The following is a 21,130-nucleotide window of genomic DNA, read 5'->3' as shown; positions in this document are numbered from 1 at the left end:
AAAATGATCAAATGTGAGGCCAAAAAGATAGGAGCCAGCAGTGAGGAGGCCGAGGTCAAGGGCTGTGGATGTCTAGGGGGAGGGGAGGCCTCTGCCAGCTGGAAGGCTCATGAAGGACGAGGCTTTTGAAAGGTGGGCAGAATCCAGACATGGAGAAATGGATAAGGAGATGAAGGCCATGAAAGCAATTGTGTGCTCACGTCCAGAGCTCAGAAAACTCAGAGTGTTAACAAGGAAGTCTCTGTGCCGTTGGGCCAAGTTAGGGTTTGTGAGGGGGTGTGGAAGACCCTGTGGCTAAAACCATAGCATTAGGTGCCTGTTTGATACAGGTTTGGTCTAGCAATCTGGAGAAGCTTGAGGTTGTCTTGTTTTGTTTTGTTTTTCTGATTCTCATTCTTTTAACATGGCGAAAGGTGTGGGCGATCCTCCCATGTCCCTCCCAGTGAAGGGCCGGCAGAGGTTTCCGTAGAGTACCCTAGCGTGAGTCCCTTCCCCGGGCTAGGGTATGAGTTTGCCTTCGGACTGGCTACAGCCAGGGAAGAGGAGGTTGCATTTGTTACTTCTTCCTCTGTGGCTCCCTGACTCCATTCAATTACAAAGTGGCTCTTACACTGTTAAAGCCGAGTGTCTCTGGGCTGCAATTTCTAGCCACAGACCCTGCATTTGCTGTGCCTCAAACATGACCTTGAGGCCACATCCCATTACACACAAGCCCACAACAACGTTAACCAGTCTTCTGTCTGGGTAAGGCAAAGCGCAGCGCAAACGCCTTGCCTTTCTGCTGGAATCTATCTCTGTTGCCCCTTTAACAGGAAATTCTGCGGCAATCTGGGAGGCAGGAGAAGCCAGTGATGAGCTCACTTTCAACTGTGTTATGTTATTTAGGAGAAAGAAAAAGAAAATAAAAACTGGATCGCAGTGCCTGGTGAGGATCACGGTATAAAAGTGACAGGTGGGGCTGTGTTTGTTTTTGCTGCTGCCTCTTGCCTGTGGGAAAAGCATCCATGACTGCAGCTGCAGAAATCTCAGATTTAAAGAAGTGACAGGGTCTGCATTTCCAAAGGACACCGTGTGCTGCAGAGCAGCTGTAGTATAGCGACACTTAGTGGCGAAGGGTGACATGGCCACTCAGCTCTATAAGCTCCTACAGATGTTATAGAGAAGGAATGAAGGAGATGAGCTGTGGATGCTGTGAGTGTAGAACCTGGAGACTCCCGGGCTCAGAAGGAGCGTGTCTAGTGGTCTCGGGGGCTTGAGGAACAGCATGCATGGCTTTTAAAAGAGCCCCCGTCTCCTGTGTATATATTTAAGGAAATACAATCAGGGATATAAAGACAGCCTCGCCCCAGGCTGAGGCTGCTTCTTCAGTCCAAAGGGGCCTGCAACCTTCCCTACTCCATTCTCCCTGTCAAGGTCAGTCTTGTCACTCTGGTTCATGATATGCACACGAAGTATAAAGGGATGTTATCATGCCTGCCCCTTATTTTGAAGTGCAACAGCAACAATAGAGTAAGATGCCTCGGAGGATGGATAGAGGAATGGGGAGATGGAGTGATATGTGATAAAGCGTGTATCAAAGAGCGAATGGTAGCATCTAGGTGGTGGGTATATAGCGTTTACTGAGAAATTCTTTCTGTAAAAAACTTTTCTGTGTGTTATAAACTTTTATAATAAAATGTTGGAGGAAGTGTAAGCTATACTTAAAAGCCTAGCACTTTGGGAAAGGCTTTCTAGATTTCTGGAGTTATTTGGGGCTGATTACCCATGTGTGTTGTGAGACCCTCTTTCAGTCATTGTCTGACATGTAGAGCTGATTTGCTCTGTCTTTGACCCTGTCTTGGACAGTGGACTCCTTGCGGGCAGCCAGCTAGGCTGTCCTTATACCCCCAATACACTAGACAGGTATCCTGTCTGGTACAAAGGAGGGATGGTCCCCATGTGATTGTGGGATTACTTCAGGAATGTCATGATTGACTATAAAGTTATCTTTGTTGAAAGTCCCTTTTGTAATGTAAGGTTTACTGGATCAGGCACCTGTGTGTGTGTGTGTGTGTGTGTGTGTGTGTGTGTGTGTGTGTGTGTGTGTGTGTGTGTGTGTGTGTGTTTTGGAAGAGAGAGTTACAGAAAGGAGGGTTAACATTCTTCATGGCTCCAAAACAAGACTTGTGCTGGGTGGACCAGAGCCCCACTGCCAGATACAACAGTGATGTTTGGTACCCTTGAGTTCCCCATCATTGAGTTCCCCATCATTGGCTGGAAAATTACCTTAGTACCATGATTCAAATCCAGGCCTTTGAACTGTATGGATCCACCCCATTTTGGGGGCTATGCTATAGAAATATAAATAGGGCTCTGAACATCCCATCAATGTTGCTAACAAGAATCCATTCAGAACCTAGTAAAATAGGTACAACCCCATCCAAGCACCCAAAAAGATATTCCAAAGTCATTTGGAACGGCACACTTGTTTCCTTAAAGGGTAAGCATATTGTAATTCCGGGAAGACTGAGAATTGAATATAGACATTTTTTAACAGAATCATAGCCGTAGTGTTAGTTCTTTTTTTTTTTTTTTTTTTAAGGATTTATGCATGTAGATATTTCAGGTAATTATCTTAAATAATTTGGTCCACATAACAGGTCAGCCTGGTGTTTCCAAATTAAAATGTGCAATGAAGCAATTGATTTAGACTTGATTTTGGGGAAGGTTAAAGTCTTAACTAGATTTGTAGGCAATATTGGAGCACTTAAGAGAGTTTATTAGGTTTCTAAGAGTTCTTTAAGAGAAGGTTTTGTAAGTCAAATCAAACAATTCTAATATTTAAAAGAGTTAAATAAATTTTAAATTAAACACATGGTTTTAAATATTTAAAGGAATTTAACTAGGTTTGTAAAATGGACCAAACAATCCAATGGCCCTTCAAAATGAGTATAAAAATTATTTTTAAAAATGTAAGCTGAACTTAAAAACTTAAAAGTGAACCATGACATTTAAGGTTTTTTAAACCAAATAAATGAAAGAAATATTTTTAAAACTAGGTAAACCTGAATGATGTTTTCTGTGCGCAAAGCTACACTTACGGTCATTAAAAATATTCATATAAAACAAACTGATTAAAACTGTGCTTTGAGGTCACGGGAGATGTTTGGTGTCAGTGGAATTTGACTTTATAATTTGAATCAGCGTTATTTATGGTGAGGCAAGAAGAAACACATAGGAACTTCAGGTTAATTACTCTTCATGGCTTGAAACATGGTATGAAAGAAGGAACACAGGCTTTTGAAAGGTGATTCTTGCTCATGTAAGGATCAGGGACATGAGGGTCGTGACAAGCTTTCAGTGAAATGATACAGTGTCGTGCTTAGCACACAGTAGGTGCGCAGTGAGGAGTGGTGCTTTTTAGAAGGACTTTAATCGAAGTATGTGTTGATGTTGTTTATGGCGTTGTGTAAACCACAGGCTGTACAGTCAGATGTGGCCGTCCTGGGTATTGGTCTCATCCGTTCAACCAAATGCCATAAGAAATGAAAAATTAGTTACGTAGGTTGTAGGTCACACACCTCAAGCTCTTCTGTCTGCTTTCACAGAAAATAAGCAAGTAAGGGAGCAGGAGACGTTCTTGCCATCTGGATGAGGTTCAGATGAAATTGCAGTAATACGGAGCCCTGGATTTATTTCGTCCTGGCCACTCAGCCCTGAGCAGGGTGCACAGTGAGGCCCCGAGATGGAGGATGCTTGGCTCGCCTGCAGACATTGTCGTTTAGGTCTGGCTTCTGGTAATTAGGCACTCCTAGCTGGGCTCTGCTGTCAGCCAGCCTTTGAGACAAATTGCAAAATCTGTACAACCATCTGAGAGATGGAGAAGTAGACCCGATGACACTACAGGGAATATTGGTAGTTCTCAAAAGTTTGAAAGAGAATGCTTAGAGAAGCAATCCTCAAAACTGAATTTAGATCCTTTTCCTGTGGTTAAAGGGTAAGTTCAGTCACAGAATCAGGATCTGAGACTGACAGGCTGGAATGATAGGCTTAATCTAACAGGATGAAATGCAACAGAAATAAATGTGATGATGTTCTGTATTTGGATGAGAGTCCCACCTATGCATGAAAAGATTGGGAACAAGGGTAGGGGTATGTCTGAGAAGTAGCCCACATGAAAAAGACCTAGGAGTTCAAACTGACATCATCTTACAGTGTATCGTGGTCTCCCAAAATCTAATGCAGTGTTAGGCTGCATTAACAGAGGTGGCGTATTTAGGGCCAAGGAGGTGAGTGCAGTTCTGGGCTCTGGGCTATGAAAGGAAAATAGATAAAAGTGATCACAGGAGGGATGTGGGAGTGTTCGGAAGCTTGTCACGGATAACAAAGGAATGAGGGAGACTTAGCCTGGATACAACTGCAGGAAGACCTGAAAAGCTGTCAGTAGTACCTGAAAGGCAGTCGTGCATAAGGGACTAGTCTTGTTCTTGTTAAGAGGAACAAAAAGGAATCTGGGGCTGAAAGTTACAGGAAGCCCCAAATAAGGAGGATCTTTCTATCCTTAATACGTTTTAAGATGGAATGAGTGGCTTCCTTTATTCTAGAAGTGCTGGCTTACATAAGGACTTAGACTTTTAGGGATGGGAAAGCATGACCCAGAAGTAATTTCCGTCCCCAAGAGTCCATGATTCCTTTGCCTTCTGTTGATGAGTGTGTCCTGCACGGTCCTAACACAGGCAGCTGGTGAACATGACTACAGGAACATTCTGGGCAGCGATGAGAGAGTCTTTAGAATTTGCAGGCAAGAGTCCCATCAGGACACTCATCTTGGTCCTCTTCAGGGCCGCCAGTTAGTTACTCTGCCAGGGCGGTCTGGGGATGTGGTTCCTATCTTTCACCGGCGGCTGTGTGGTTCCTCATTGACTCTTTCTGTGTGCCCAGCAGTGTGTTGCATGCTGGGGCGACCTTGGGGGATAAGACAGAATATGTTTCTCTCTTCAACTGTGCAGTCAGTATGTGTGGGGAGTAAGACAGCAAACATAGACCACTAGCTGTACAGTTATGATTATAGCAACAGTTTGGACCCATGTGTCCTGTATGAGCACATTTTTGTTTCATGTAATATTAGTGATACGTTTCCTCACGCAGCTTCTGGGATATATCTTCCCATTATATTATAGTCCTCAAAGTGAGGTTATCAGTTTGAGGTATCTGTTCGTACTTTAAGTTATTTTCTTTCCCCCAAAGGTTATAAAACGTGGAAAAGGTTGATCTGGTGCATTGATGACCTTTAGAGGGTGTTTGCTCCCATCCTGTGACTTCTTTTCATGGCAGGGTTTCCGTGGCCACAGTAGTTCATTTTCTCATGGCTATAATGACTAACTGGATTTACCTGTGAATAGAAACCTGGGTGAGAGGGAATGGTTATGAAAAATAAGACTAGAACAGAACCAGGTCTGTGTGCCCCCACACACCTCCTTGTATTTGCTATTTCTACAAGTCACCATCCATTTAGGGACAAACATGCAAACAAACATAAAGACACATTTCTCTCCTTAATTGCTTATTGTAGTTCATAATTAAATTCCCTTCTTTCTAATTTCCCCTGGTAAATATTTTTTGCAAAAAAAAAAGTACTGTTTTATTTTTCCAGCACTAATAAATTTACAGCTGCAACTTTAAAATTCTTGATTCTGAATTATATGCTTAGCTGTCAGAGGCTTTGTTTCCCCCCAAGTAACCTCCTTTATTGTAAATTCTTTCTTTCAGGTAGGAATGAATTGATAGCCAGATACATCAAACTCAGGACAGGGAAGACGAGGACCAGAAAACAGGTAAAAGAACCTACCTGGAAATTGTGCATGTCAGCGAATGGCCCAAGGAGGCATTTTGGCTGCAGTGGCTGTCTGTGCTTTGGCTCCTAGGAGCCCCCAATTGGAGTTCCCTGTAAGGACGTCAGTGTTGTAGGTGTTTGAAATTGGCTTCGTGTTTCACTGTTCATCATTTCAGTGACCCTTTATCATGTGGTCTCTGGAGTTCCTTCTGTACACATACGGGAAAGTTGCGCTGCGAAGGGCAGTGTATGCACTGCTCCTGTACTATATTGTGTCACTTACATTTCTTTCCCAAACTGTGCATCTGCAGACGTTGCAAAATCTGCAGGTGCAGATACACTTGGAAAGTCACGGAATTTTGAGATTTTGCGCATTGTAAAATCCTGGAACAATTACATATTACTCATCATTTCAATGAAAAAGTAACACAAGCAGCCGCGAGTATTGGCTGGAATATAAAGCTGAATGATGTGCGTCCAGGGAACTGTTGCTCCTTAAGCTATGGCTTTTTGTCAGTAGCTGCTGTGACTGAAGTGAAGTTGCAACTTAAATACCTTTGTGCAGAGCAGGGTCAGGAATTTTCCTCTGCCCTGTCTCAGGGCTCTGGCCCTCCTCGTTCCTTCTGATGTAGAGCAGATCAAATCCTGACCCAGTTCCGAACTGGAATGGATGAGAAATTAATTGTGTTTAGTGCAAAACAGAAAAAGAAAGAAATGGAAAGGGGGGAAAAATCAAACCAACCTCACGGGTGAGTTGTTAACAGAAAATATATTTATATACTTTAATGTTGACCTACGCTGACTGATCTGGCATGAATTTTAAAAACTGTAATCTAACCAAAAGGCGAGCTCAGCTGTGGTCTCGTTAAGCCCGAGCAGCAGATTCCAGTCCTCTGCTCGGTGATGAGCTGTTTTCATGAGTGTTTATGACGGGGAAGAGCTTTTCCCCAGGAATGCTCCGTGCGCCCCAGCCGGAGCCCGGCAGCTGAGTCAGCACAGAGGGAGGGGGTCTCCTGCCAGTGCTCAGAGGCAGGGCATTGTCTGTTCGGTGGATGTTCCCCTGACTACGGCCCCTAATTGAGTCTGAGAATCACATCAGAATAAAATTTGGGTGAAAACAAGTAAAAGTAGGAGCCGGATGAAGGGGTGAAGAGGATGGGGGAGTTCCTGCTTCTCCGTGCTTTAAAAAAAAATACAAAAGTAGACTGGGAAAAAATTAATCATTGAAACTCAAAGGCAAAGTTAAAGATAAAAGGATCATTTATTATGATTCCTGTTTTTAAGGTTGCTAGAGTGTTTGAAATGAAGTAATGAGCTCACAGTCTGAGTCGCTGAACTTTTAAATGAAAGGTTCGAAATTTCTGAAACAAACAGATCTAATTCCCAACAAACTGAAAATGCTGGACCTGGGCTGTGTGCTGGTCTGTGAGCTCTGGTCATGTGCCCAGCCCCTTCACTGGGGGTGCTCTTCTAAATTTAACCAAGTCCTGCTGAAAGAGATGCAAATTTGTTTACCCAGTGGAATCATTGTGTTTCAGAAGCCCGGCTTGGCTTGGTTTCCACACCCCGGCATCCTGGGGATGTTTTTAGGCAGCAGTTGGTGATACCTCTCCAATGTGAATTTGTTGTTCAGCAAATCCGTGTGGTTTTTCAACCCAGATTTTTAACAGGCTGGCTGGCTGGCTGTATTCACACTTTTCGCTTTGTAATAATATGCAAATCCACTTGGCGCCCAGTCAATACCCAAAAGAGTGGAAGGATTAAAGATATTTATAAGGGCAAAAAAAAAAAAAAAGCTCTGCTAACTGGGTCTTTCCATTTCTCTTTGAGATCTAATTTACATGTCAGTATTATTTTAACATTTGCTACAGAATCCAGAGCTCTTAATGAGATCAGAATACAACCGACAGCTTCAGCTTTTTGATTCTGCAGAATGTGCTAATTTATGGATAGTCTCTTCTAAATTGAGAAGAAGGGATTTTCCCTCCTGATACTGAGAAGCTATAAATATTTTCATTTACCTCTACACCCACTTTTTAATTTTATAAAGAAAACAACCCTACTCTCCCCCTCTCATCCCATGCCCGTGATTTCTCCTGGGTGAGAAAACTAAGATGAGCTTCAGCCTTCATCCTGAATCCAGTCACCGCAGTGATGACCCAGTCTGAAAAGCTTAGAGCAGCGCTGGGGGCTTGGTGTCCGGCTGGGACTGTGTGTTCCTAACTGCAGAGCTTTGTTGAGATGCAAATAACCTCCCCCCACACCCCCACCCCACACCCTCCCAAGGAGTAGCGATTTTATATTTGATTTCCTTTTTTTGTTTTGTTTTGTTTTGTTTTGTTTTGTTTTGTTTCCCCTCATAAACCCGAACAATGTAGGTGTCTAGTCATATACAGGTCTTAGCAAGAAAGAAAGTTCGAGAAATTCAAGCCGCCATTAAGGTACGTCTGGCTTGCCCAGTTGCAGGGGGCTTTTCATCTCCATGGTTACAGGCTTTTCCTTTGTTTTCCTCCCTTCCCCTACCCTGCAGGTGTCTAGTCACATTCAGGTTCTTGCCAGAAGGAAATCTCGTGATTTTCATTCCAAGCTAAAGGTATGCGCTTTCCTGCTTTTTGGCTTGTGGTTGCTATGCATCTCACTTCCTGTTTTCCATGGTGACTGGTGAATGCCTGGTGCTGGGATTCTGGTAACCTAGTTTCCTCGCATGTGAGAGCTGTTTACATTTCTTTGTGTCTAATCTCTCTGTTTCTGTACTAGCCTCACATTAAGCTCAGAGTGTGTGTGTGCGTGTGTGTCTGTGTGTGTGTGTGTCCCTAATAACAATGCAAATGCAGCAGAGAGCTGGTCTTGATAACTTTTCAGCACAGAAACATGATTTTTTTTTTTAATCTTCAAATATCCACCAAGCAGCCCTGAGCTAGGAAAGGGAAAAAAGTCCAAGAGATGCAAAGTTGGTGTAGAAATTGTAAGTGAATCATTTCCAAGTGGTCATCATAAAATTACTTTGAGAACAATTTAGAAATTATTTTAACTTCTTCCTTTGATGTATTTTAAAGAATACGTATGAAAAATAACATCTTTTTCATGTATTCTAACAGTATTTTCTGCCAGTTTTTTCCACGTTGCTTGATAATGTTTTTTAAGTGTGTGGTTCTGTTAATTAAAAAAGAAATTGGAGATGAACCCTTAAACAAAGGTGGATCTTAGAGATGGGAAAGCTCATGATCAAATCCATGTTTGTAATTCCATTTATACTTGAGTTTAATTTTTTTTGTACATGTGCCTCATTTTCTAGTCTCTTGACATATATTTCATAGTGAAACCAGAGGCATGGATAATTTTAAAATACAAGTTCTCCCTATTTCCTCCTCTTCCAAAATTTGTAGTAAAGCATACATGACTTTTTTTCCATAATGCCCTATTTTAGAAATGCAAAGGGATTATAGTTTGCATGGAGGAGCTTTACTTTATAATAAAGATGAATCTGTAGTCCATATTGTTGTCTTTCCCACATGTGTACTTTTTGTTCTGTTCTGATTTTTTCCCATACGTTAAGTAAATTCGTGTTGTTCTAAATGAAAGAACAAAGTGTATTTCACAGCACTGACTGGTGAACACTGGGACCCTTCCCAAAGTCCTCCAACTTTTTTTATGCAAACGAGGCTGGCTGTGGAATAGGACTAGTGACCAGGAAGGAGCATTTGGTGTGCCCTCTGCAGTGGGCAGCATGCTGGCTCGCTCGCACGTGTGGCTGATGGTGGCTGGCTTTTAGCTGCACTGGCTGAGCAGTTGGAAGACTAAAATAACCTCATAGCTCCTGCTTTTTAACCAAAGGTGCAGTCCTTTCTATGTGGATGCAGCTACCCCAGTGTTTGCTCAAGTTCTCATTCTGTTTCTAGTTTCTCTGAGCTAACAGATTAATGGTGTACAAAGAAGTTTACAGACATCAATTTTGTGTTTCCATCTGTGATGTTATGAATTACTCTATTTTTGCATTGTGTGGTTCCTTTACGCTCACCCGGGCACACGGCCCTAGACCGAAAGCCCTGTCAATGATGGATAAAGCTCTTCTGGTTGGAGGGGTCCCCATGGGATTCCGCAAGCACTCTTTTTCTCTCTTGGTGACTTTGTGAATCTTCCTCAATGAAAATAATTTTGCCGTTACTTTATACGTACACATACATACCAACACACAGTCATATTTGTGTTTATTCTTAAAAAAAGAAGACTCCCCCACTTTCAGCCAGCTCTGGACCACTCTCCTCGGGGGCAGACACGAGGAGGAGGCAGAAACAAGCGGTGGGCTAGCAACTGGCTCAGCATTTCAGCTCCAAGAACCACCTCCATCTTCTTACAGTCCCTGTCCTTCCTCCCTGCGTCATTATCCTTGGATAAATGGAGATCTTTGTTCTTCCCATCAGCTGGTACCAGCTGAGTGTTCCAGGCATGGTGCTCATCACGGTGGGCAGTTAACAACCAGCCCCTATGCACAGAGCTGGCTGTAAAAATGGGAATGTGAAACACAGGGCGCTGTAGGACAAGTGTTAGCAGAAAGAGCCGAAATCAGACGTGGAGGGGATCCCAGGGACGAGCTACACGGACAGCGCGCTGCTCAGTGGGGGGAAGCGGGGCAGGAGGCGGTGCGCGCAGAGCTTCCCGCGTGCTGTCTCACGTCAGTGCGCTCAGAGGTGCGCTCCAGTCTTCGGATTTAGGGGAATGATATTTAGGAGACCAAATAACTTACCCAAAGCCACCCAGCCTAGGAAGTGGCATTGTCAGGATTTGAATTCAGATCTTTCTGAATCCTAAGCCACTGCTCTTTCAGACAGGGGTTCATCTAGTGGAGGTTGAAGGGGTTTCCAAGCTGCTGGCTCCACGCCAGCACACACTGGGCAACCTGTCACCGCCCCTCACGCCTGCAGCCCCTGCTTCAGCCCCCGCATTTTAGAAGTGAGATGAATTTTTAGCTTTGAACCCTTGGTCAAAGCGTGGACAGTTTGGGGCTGATGCTGTGGTGGTCACCTGCAGCTAAGGGGGGGTGTGGCCTAGCTGCAGAGCCGCTGTGTCTCCCCTCGGAGGGAGCTGGGACAGCGAGGAGAGTGAAGATAGCCGCCACCTGCCTGCGCAGATCTGCTGCCTTCACCTTCCTAACCAGCTGTGACCAGGTGACGGGCTCAGGCCCCTCGGCCTTGCAGGAGAGGTAGACCTGCTGCTCCGTCTGCACTCTCTTGTTCGGCTCTGGAGTCTAACATCCACAGGAGGCGGGGATGAGCATCCTGGCCGAGCTTCTTGTGGGGTAAGGCTGATTGCCTCTGTCTTCTTGGCCTCCCACACTGGCTAATGAGATAAACTCACTACAGAAAGTTGAAGTCATCCCAGCAGACAACAAGCATAGCTTCTGGGCAAGGAGTGGGGGTGGCAGGAGGCATCCAGACTTACAAGAGGCTCTGTGCTTTCTCCGAGAAGATGTGGTAAGGCTTCCTGGGGAAGGTGGCACTTGATGGGCCATCTCGGGACCTGTCCTTGCCGTGCCTGCCCCAACCAGGCTACTCACCATTTTGCCACATGCTCAGAAGTCAAAGGATTTCTGTTCTCCGGGGTAGACAAAAGCCTCTTGCCCTCCTGTGAGGAATGAAGATGAATTTCATTACCCTGTCTGCCCTTGGACTTTGAAAAAGTGTTTTGCTCACACCTGGGGCCACTGCCAGCTGTGGCTTCCGAGTGTGCCCTCTTGTCTAGAAGCTTCTCCTCACTTCCCGGGAAAAGGTGTGATAGAATTTTTTAGGATAGTGGTTTTCCAGCCTTTTTTAAGCAGCAAAATTCGTATTTCAGATTGAAACTTACTTGAAATTTTCAATGTATCAAAGAGTGAAAGCTGTTTTAATTTAAGCTTACACTCTCTCATCCGTAGCAATGGCCTCGTTGGCTGGTTCTTTTGAGTAAGGTTTGAAAACCCCCTACGCTGCTTTAGGCAGGAGGAAAGGAAGATGACCACCTCTCAGTGGTCCCTCTGGGCTTCACAGGACAGCTCAGGGGCCCCACTTGAAGCTCACGTTTTCTAAGATCCTTAGCCTGTCCTGCCATATTCTTCTGAAGGAAACAGGTTCGAGAGAGAGTGGTTGCTCTCCAGTCACGGTTACTGAGGAGTCACCCTAGCTGCAGAAGTCACACTCCTGAAAATCTGTTAGGATAGTTTCAAAGGTCAGCTTTATGCTTCTACTAAGTGCTTGTTCTCAAAGTGCTTGTTTGTGAGCCAGATCACCCCAAAATGTGTGGGTTTTAATTTTTGTTTAAAAAAAAATTGTTTTAGCAGAAGTCTAAGATTTTCATGTAGATCCGAACTGTAAAAGTGCAGAAGTGATTACTTAATTCAGCCCAGTAGCCATTCCATGGGGAGCCCAGGTGTTCTAGGCCCTTTGGTAGGTGCCGGGCATATACAGGTGAATAAGCAGAATACGCAGTGTCCTGGGGAACACTCAACCTTTCTGTTCTTTTGGCCACATTTGGGGAAAATACAAGATTTCTAGTAGATTGTCCCCAGCTAGGGAGCTGTGTAGTAGAAATTTAACAGAGGAGTGCAAAGACCGTGCAGGGAAAAGAGTGATGAATTCCAAGTGTGGGAGAACTAAAGAAAGCCCCAGGGAGGAGGTGCCGTCAGAACTGAGCGTAGAGGGAGGCAGAGAATTCCCACGGAGAACGGGCAGGGGTGGTGTTTGGAGGAACCATGGACACTGTCGAGCCAGAGGTGGGAAATGGGAAAGGGGACAGGAGGAGCCTAACAGGAAGTGGGTCATCCCACTGAGGAGCGAGGTTCATCTGGCAGCGTGGGGAGCCCACAGGGGTCGGTCACATTTATGATTTGGAAATATCTCTTCAGCCGTTTTCAGAGGGTATCTAGGAGTGGGGGAGACCGATTCAGAGGCTGCTGTAAGAGACTCTGGGAGAGAGGTGGGGGCCCGGACCAGGCGCCAGCCACACAGCCCTGGGCCCCTGCTCCAGTCCACTCCGATGGCTGTGTACTCTTTCTTCCTCATTGTTTTTATAAAGTAACTATAGTTACTAAAGTCTGGGTTCTCTTCGAGTAATGGCGGTTAATTGAGAGTGTACATCAGAATTAATTATTGTTTTTGTTGCTATTTTTTAAATATAACAAAAAGTTAATAATTACATGACATAATAAGAGAATGACATATTACACATTCATGTTTGTACTATCCAGAAATGGTTATTTTCATTATATTTCCTCTAAGTTTTTTTTTAAGTGAAGGAAATCAAACAACAAAGCTTATTCTTACTTTTTCTGATTTCCTCTACTCTACCTACTCTCCTTCCCTGACCAGTCTCGGTCTCCCTCTTCCCACCCCTCCTTCTCCATTAGTCTTTCCTTGCCACTTAGTATCTCCCTGAGGAAATCAAATCCAGTGTAAAGCTCTCGCTTCTCCTTTTGCCCTTATCCTAAAAGTAATCTAGACTTTCACCCATTGTCTACCATGAATTTGTACTGAAGCCGTTGGCACCAACATGAGACTTTTCCTCCACAGTTTATTGTGGCCTGAGCCGGGGTAGACTTGGCCAGCAATTTGGGATGGCCTTGGACACAGACTCCAACCATAGAAGAGAGATGCAAGGGACAAGAAAAACTAGGGGACAGTTGAAGAGGTCAGAGAGTGATGGGAGGAGACCAGGAACCAGGAGCAGAGAAACTGGGACAGTAGCGGGAAGAGGTGGAGGGGTCAGCAAAGTGCAGGTGAGATTCGGGAGCCCGATGATGGATTGGAAACGCAAGGCTTTTGTGGCCAGAGTGCCAGGAGTTTGGCCGTCGAACATATACTTTCAGTGAAGTGTCTGAAGACACTGAAGTGTCTAAGAGACAAGTCAGCGTGTGATAACTGCTGGTCTAGAAGAGAACGACTTCTTGGTGATGAGAGTACCACCCATCTGGCCCCTGCCCAGGCAAAATCCTTTGGGCCCACCCTTCTTCAGGTGCCTGGTTCTAGTTAGAAAGTAGAAGATGGACCCGTGGAATTACAACACGCAAGTGGCTTGTGGGTCTGTGGCGCCTGCCTTGAGGAATTCCAAGGATGCTACCTCGGAGATCTCCCTTGGACCTTGTGTCACCAGCTGCATCTACAGCAGTGCCACCCACACGGTTTTATCTGTTATCTTCCATCTCCCCCTTTCCCCTAGTTTTGCCCCTCATTGGAATCTCCAGTTGAGTGGTGAGAGGCAGCTGTCTGTCAGAGAAGATGTTGTGTGGTACGGTCTGAGGACTGGCCTGCAACTTTAGAAAAAATTTCCTACTTTGAATTATTTCACTTACCATTAATTCATTAAAAGGTCATTGACTTTTTTTTTTTTCTCCAAGTTCCAGGGATTTATTATCCCAGCATGGAGAAAGAATGCAGAAATAGTCTCCATGCATTAAGCAGTCTTTCATTCCTACTCAGTTTCCTGCTCTGAGTCTCTGTATGTGCGTTTGTCCTGAGAGTTTGTCCAGTCCCTGCCCAGAAGCCGCCTTTCCCTGATAGCAGCAGAAAGGCAGGCAGTCCTTTGTTTGCTGGCTTTAGAGGCTTGTGGGAGCTGCAGCCAATCTCTGCAGACCACCGCCATACGTGGACCACCCTCTTCTTCCCCTGAAGATGGACCAGGCAACTTCTGGTCTAGGGCGTGTTCTGGGGAGTGCATGGCTCCAGACAGGACAGCGCTCAGAGCAAAGGGAGTCTTCGTTCTGCCCCAGCCTTGGCAGGAGTACATCTTCGGCAGGAGACGTATTCATGTCAAGCTCGGGATTGTGTTGAAGAAAAGCCTGTACTTGCTGACACTGCATCATCCCAGCAGAGCAGAAAAAGGCCTGAGTTCCTCTGATTGTGTCCATTCGTTGGTGACTAATTTACGAGCTCCATGTGCTCCCCGGGGCCATTTTCTTCATTCTCGCCCTGGTGGCCTTTGTGATTTGATTTCTGAACAGGCCATTCTTTCCAATCTGCTGTTCCTTCCAATAAGCAGAGAGCTTAAAGTTCAAATTGTTGATTTAATTCTCTTGAGGAGTTCAAGAACTTTGCTGGGGCTTTGCTGCATCCACACTGCTGAATCCCAGCTGTGTCACCACGGATTCCATCCAGGATGGGCCTGTCCACAGGGAAGACACGCTTCACTTCATCCAGTGATGCTCCCCATGGCCCTCTGAGCCACTTTGCTCCTTCAAACGCTGGCTGTCAGCAGTACACAAGGCAAAAGAAGCCTGAAACAAGCACCTCCTTTGTCTCCACGCCAGCACCAAGACACTTGGCCTTGTCGCAGGATTCGGGGAGTGATGCACTGCCTTTCCTGGCATCCCCCAATCTTCGGGGAGTTCTTTTGCATTCATGACATGTACCCTTTCTCCTCAACAATATTTTCATTACCTCGTTTTTAATTTAACCGGGTTAAAACTGAGACTGGAGACACTGAATTTCTCGTGCCTGGATGTGATGGAATCAGAGCCTCCCATTGACGGCGTGATGACGCAAACCTTGCAGTGTAAGCTGGAGGACCGACTGCATTTACCTTCCAATGTGAACTGAGCCAGGTCTGGATTTTTTCTTTTAGGGACAACAGAAACAGCCTCACTCTACATTTTCATCCTTCCCAGAGAAATCCCATTGTTAAGCAGCTTCCACTGTGAGCAGTGCCCTAGCCTCATACTGAGTCCAGAGGTTATGTACTCAGGACCAGGGCTCCTGTGCATTTTAGGTCTCGAGCACGCTTGAGCCTGGGTGGTCGGTCATGTGGGCCCCATAGACTGCAAGTCCATTGTGCAAAGTGCTCCATGCAGTTCTCAGAGCCCTCATGAGGGTGGGTGCTCTTGTGCTCACTTTGCAAATAAGGAAGCAGAGGCTTGGAATGGCTCAGGGACTCCACCCAAGGTCACAAGTCTTAATTTGATCCCAGGGCTCTCTGGCACCACAGCCCAAGTTCATGCTGCCTCCTTACAGGGTGCTTGCTGGTTGAAGATGAAGATGAGGGCTCGCTGCCCTGGATCAAGATGCTTTTGCATTGTCTCCCTCAACTGAGCTGTTTTCATTGTGTCTGTAGTTTGAGTTAAACAGAGAAGATGAGTGGTGGGAGCTGGCACTCTTTTCAAGGGGAGATATGTCTCCTTCCTCTTGCTGTCACCTCCCAGGGGGAAGAGGCTAAGGTCTGAAGGGTGCCTTCTCTCCAGTACCCAGACCTGGCTTTAGCTGACCTGAATCCCAGGCTTCCTGCAGGAGAGTCATGAGGCACACCAACGAATCACCTGGCTCTTCGTCTGCAATCCTTTATGGTGCTGAGCACCCCATCAGAATTAAAGGAAACACTATTGACAATCATAAAATGCTAAATATAGCCCAGTACATTTAAAAATGGACAATGGTAAAAGCCTTGAAAAATTTTTCTTTGATGTGAATGGAGTCTTTGGCGTTTGGAAATACAATAAGATGAATTAATTGCTACTCATTACACGGCAAGTCAGGAGAAGTTTGAATGTGCCTTCTCCCTCGGCATTAGCTGTTGCCCGACCAAAATAGGCCCTTTTGTATTTACTCCTGCTTTCTCTAATAATAAGCAAATTAGAGATCATGGCTAGGAAAATTCAAGTGCCCTCCGTCCTTTCTCCAAAACCATCATAGACCTTTGTTATGTTGATCTGCTTAGGAGCTACTGCTGATAATTGCAGAGGTCATGTGAATCCAGATAGAGCAAGATTAGAAACAACATCTGCAAAATCTCTTCTTAGGAAAGTATTCTGCGTTTTGTCTTTTTTCTGAAAGAGTGATTTTTCAAGCAAATTGCTATCTTTCCTCTCATGCACTATATTTTTATATTGCTGAGAAAAGTATATTTGGAGAAAAACATTTAATAGCTGTCAAGAGTTTTTGACTCCATGGTCTTTTTTTTTTTTTTCTTCACTTTACATATCTTTCCTGATGTATTGTGGACTTCCATATGAATTAATTAGTCTTTACATTCTGAAATGATGGCCCCAGAATAAATAGGAGGATATTGATTTAGTATACTAGTTCATTCAGATTTCACATATGGCCACTATAATACTGTATATGCAAGCAGGTGATCTTTTAGTATATTATCTTTAAAATTTGTTTATGGTTAATGCCTTAAAGTTATGAAATAATCGATTCCCCTGAATAACCAAAAGCTGAGGAAACAGAGGAGGACAAGCCCCATACCATTCAGAGACTGATTCGTGAAATGTCCTTGAGTTTGAAGAGCACCCTCCTCCAGCCATGTGCATCTGATAGGCTGCCCTCCTGCCGTGGATATTACACCAAGACATTTTCCAAACGTTGTGTACATTTCAGCCATAGAAAGGAGGCAGTCAGCTGAGCCCAGAGTCGTAGTGTCAGCCTTGTTCTACTTCATGAAATATGAAAACCTGTTTACTTAGTAACAATAACAGTTTGAAAGGCTTCATGCTGAGGAGTTCATGCATGCCACAGCCTGCTGGACCCCATGAGGCTGAGGTAGTGAGGCCACTGACAGCATGGGGTGCCAGGAATTGTGCAGGAAGAAAGTCGGGTGGGTGCTGAGACCTGCACCCAGGTTGGAGCTTCACCTGCCCTTGTTCTCGGTCAGATGGCTGTTTGTTCTTGCCCTCTATCGGCAGTCTTAGACCCATGCTTCCTGCTCCATACATACTGTCCACATTCCAGGGTGTGGACTTGAGTTAGGGTTTCATTGGAAAGGGGAGATTTGCCTTTTTCCCCCCACTCCCCAAACATTCAGCCTTTTGTGGCCTCATTCTTTGTAGTCTCAGGGATAGAGGGGCTTAAAATCAGTAAAAACGAAGTTGTCCAAGCTCTTTCCTGTGACGCATTTTTCTTCGTGCATGCTCATATGTACACATGCACACACCCAGAGGATTTCCTGTAATCCAAGACATCGTAGAAGATAACTCGGTCTTGACCTGAGAACAATTTTTCTAGATAAAACAGTGTGCTCATCCTTTGTAAATCTCTTCCACATCTCAGAAATACTAGTGTGAAAACATCTTAGAATGAAATTAATGTGGTGTACAAATGTAGCATGTATTTTTTACTTTATTTAAGCTTAAGCTACCGTTGTTTGAATAGATTAACACCCCCCCCATTTATTCTGGGGGTGAGTGGTGTGGATGAAGTAGAATGTTTACAAGTCCAGGATATTAGACTAGAGTGACACCCAGAAGCCATTTACTCAGGTGTGACACTGAGAGTTATAATTTCTTCAAAGCCAGGCATGTAGGCTGAAAATGACAATTTAGAGATCCTTCCATTGACTCTCTCAGCTCAGTGTCCTTCTGTACTCCCATTTCAGGATAAGTAGGTCTACAGCCGAGCTCTCAGTTCTGATTTAGAGATTTCCCTGGTGATACTTAATATTTGCAGGGTTACTTTAGATTTTAAGCCAAAAGTTATAATCTTCTTAGTTTTACAATGTATGTCATAGATAGAAAGGAGACGTTACAGAATTAAATGAGTAATGAGTGTGTCTCCACTACAAAAGGCAAGAAATCACTGGTGTAGACATTTTAGTCCATTTGTAGAAAATTGCCTATTCTCAAATAGGTAGGTCAAGTGCAGAAAAAACCTCTACTTGAGATGAAATTTTCTCTCCGCACTTGGCTTTCTCTCTATTAGGACAGGCGGCTGAGAGCTGCCTAGATTTTACCATCCTGCTATCTTTTCACTAGTGGTTTTTTGGCTATATGTATTAAGATGTATTTGCTTATAATGGAACTCACACTCAGAGGTGCAAATACTTTTAGAACCAGAAGATCTTTAGAGAATAAAGTGGAACTCTTACCTTTGTAGATGAAGAAAATTAGTGCTAAGTGACATGTCCAAAGTAATACAGCCCATTAATGTCAGGTAGAAGTCAGGTTTGGAACCAGGAGTCCAGCCTCCCCAGCAGATAGGCGTTTTATTGACCCAGAGCAAGTTGGTGCAGTAAGAAGCAATTGACTTGCTCTCCTGCTTTTGAACCTGTGTTCTCATTTGGGTACCTGGTGCAGTGCTGGGTAATAGGAGAGTCAAACCTGACTATATTGACAGAAGAAAAAGGCCATATTCTGAAGCTGTGTATCTGAAGCTACGTGACATCAACAGCAAGGTGGTGACATTTCTCCTTTGCTCATTTACTGATTTCCCTGTTAGAAAAGGATCAAACTTCTGTGAACATTCTGAAGACCTTTTCAATCAGCCTAGCAAAGGGAAGCATCTCCAGCGACTCTAAGAGAATGAGAGTGGATCGTGGAGATGTAGGGCCTTATTTCCATTTGCACCTGGACTTAATGATTCCTGGTCACTCCACCCAAGTGTGCACAGACACACTTTGTATTTGGGTGAGCAGAACCACCCCTGTCATCAGCATTCCATAAACACCCTCAGGCTTCATGATGTACTTTTGAAATAGAGCCAAGCCCATGGCTCCTTTGTAGTTACTCCTGAGTGTGCATTAGCCAGGCAGGCCAGAAGCCTGGGCTGCCATTTCCTTGGCTCCCCCTGCCTGAGCCCTGGCAAGGTCTTAAGGCTTAAAGCTCATTGGGGAACACGCCTGTGGTTACTCCTACCACCTTGGCATAGGTATCCCTTCAGGTTCGGAAACCACCTTGAGGGCGCTGATGATCTCTGATTAGGGGTTAGATGGCGTGGGGGCTGAAGTCCAAGGTAACTGGTCCAACGAGAAACCCATGAGCTGGTACTGATGTCAGGGTGCTCTTGACGGAGGAGGGAGTAAGTGTGGCTGAGCCGTGGTTTCCACTGATTACACCTGGATTACCCTCAGAGGGGATGGTGGGACAGGTGGAACCGTGGGACCAGCCAAGGGAAGACTGATGGGCACTGAGATCTGTGTGTGTCCAGCTCAGTTTTGCTATAGGGTATTTGCACACACGTAGTCCGTTTATCCCAGAATTCCACTGACTTCAAAATTTGTCATTTTTCCTGGCATCTCAGTGACTGAAATGTTCCACATCTTTTAAAAAAGGTTCTCAGAGGAAGCTAGCTTTAGGTTAGAGCATTCAGCAGATTAGCAAATGGAGCTTCACCTTGAGGAATGCCATCTGACCAGAGGCAGCAAAGGCATCACTCTAGAACTGGGGACCGGTAATCCTGCAGGCACCTGAGGCCTCCGTGGTGTCCTTCAGCTGCAGCCTATGCCTTACAGATAGTCTTGACCATGTGTATCCCCAAACAACCGGTAGATGAGGCTCATAATTTTTTCTGCTGAAAGCCAGAGAAACATATAAAATATAAAAATTTATGCAAGAGTTAGGTTATTTTTCAAGGGTTAATATAAGTGTTTTTGAAAATTCACATGATGTTCCTGGCAGTTATGGGGCAAAGTGGTATCTCCTTGGGGGCACCTGATTGATCATCCTTAGAACTCCCCAGTGTACTTTGTCTTGTAGGCTGTGATTATTTCCCCCCCCCCTACTTTTGGCCTTGACTTTGGCACCTCAGCATGTTTATTCATCACCTTTGGGTAAATCTGCAAACACTGAAGCCACTTATCAGCTGGTACTCAGTGTCTCCGCCTGAAGCTCCCATTGACCTTCACTCACTGTCTGAACTCTGAATGGCAGCTGTGGAGAGCACTCCTTTTACCTTGTTCCTCTTTGATGGAGTCTGGGCCTGGTAGAGATTGTACAGACCTTCTGCCAGCAGCCAGGAGCCTTGGCATGTGTGCCAAGCGTGAGCCCGGCCTGCACCATCAGGGCCTGTCACACACCAGGGGTCTGACCATGTCTCCATCTGTACTGGGGAAGCCACAGAACCAGCTTGAGGGAGTTGGGAGTTGGGGTTGTTGGTAGTTGCCCTTCTAGACAGTTATCTGGGTCACACATTTCCTCTGAAATGTGGAAGAAAAAAAAACCCCACACTCCTGTGCATTTTATTGTACTCAAATATCATGTGTTTGTATTCATCTATATTTTTTAACTAAGAAGAAAAATAACCCTGCCTTTGTACGCAATTCTTTTAACAAATTGTTTATTGTTGTATCCAGGTAACAAGCATGGTAAGTATTTTCACCAAATTGAGCATTCTGTATTTTAGCTGTTGCTTGGCAGACTTTTTGGCTAGCTTTGTGTCATCAGCCTTGGCTTTTCTAGAAAAGACCCATTTAGGAAAAGGAGAAGCCACTTACCTGGTAGTGTCCCCTGTGTCCTCGGCTATAGAAAGAACCCGCGTGGTCTTCGACCCAGGCGGGGATCCTGAGAAAGCATGCCCCCCGCAAGCATGCTGCTTGGCCCGTCGTTGCCCGCCCGCCGCCCCGCTGCTTCTGAGCACCCCCCCCACC

The 21,130-nt window shown here is 45.0% G+C and overlaps 1 protein-coding gene across 9 annotated transcripts in view; it reads left to right on the top strand.

Annotated features, from left to right (window-relative positions):
- Positions 1–21,130, top strand: part of TEAD1 (TEA domain transcription factor 1) — a 244,327-nt gene that overhangs the window by 167,705 nt on the left and 55,492 nt on the right. For 6 of the 9 annotated variants that reach the window (XM_074372372.1, XM_074372374.1, XM_074372369.1 and 3 more), the window contains 3 exons: positions 5,749–5,813; positions 8,191–8,253; positions 8,343–8,405. In XM_074372372.1, coding sequence (XP_074228473.1) covers positions 5,749–5,813; positions 8,191–8,253; positions 8,343–8,405 — 191 coding nt within the window. Of the gene's footprint in view, positions 1–5,748; positions 5,814–8,190; positions 8,254–8,342; positions 8,406–8,436; positions 20,849–21,130 lie in introns of those variants that run through there. The other 3 variants (XM_074372371.1, XM_074372370.1, XM_010964856.3) reach the window with 3 other exon arrangements.

Source organism: Camelus bactrianus, chromosome 10 (genome assembly GCF_048773025.1).
Source record: "Camelus bactrianus isolate YW-2024 breed Bactrian camel chromosome 10, ASM4877302v1, whole genome shotgun sequence".
NCBI lineage: Eukaryota > Metazoa > Chordata > Mammalia > Artiodactyla > Camelidae > Camelus > Camelus bactrianus.
The sequence above is the reverse complement of the archived record's forward strand: the minus strand, read 5'-3'. Positions and strand labels throughout refer to the sequence as shown.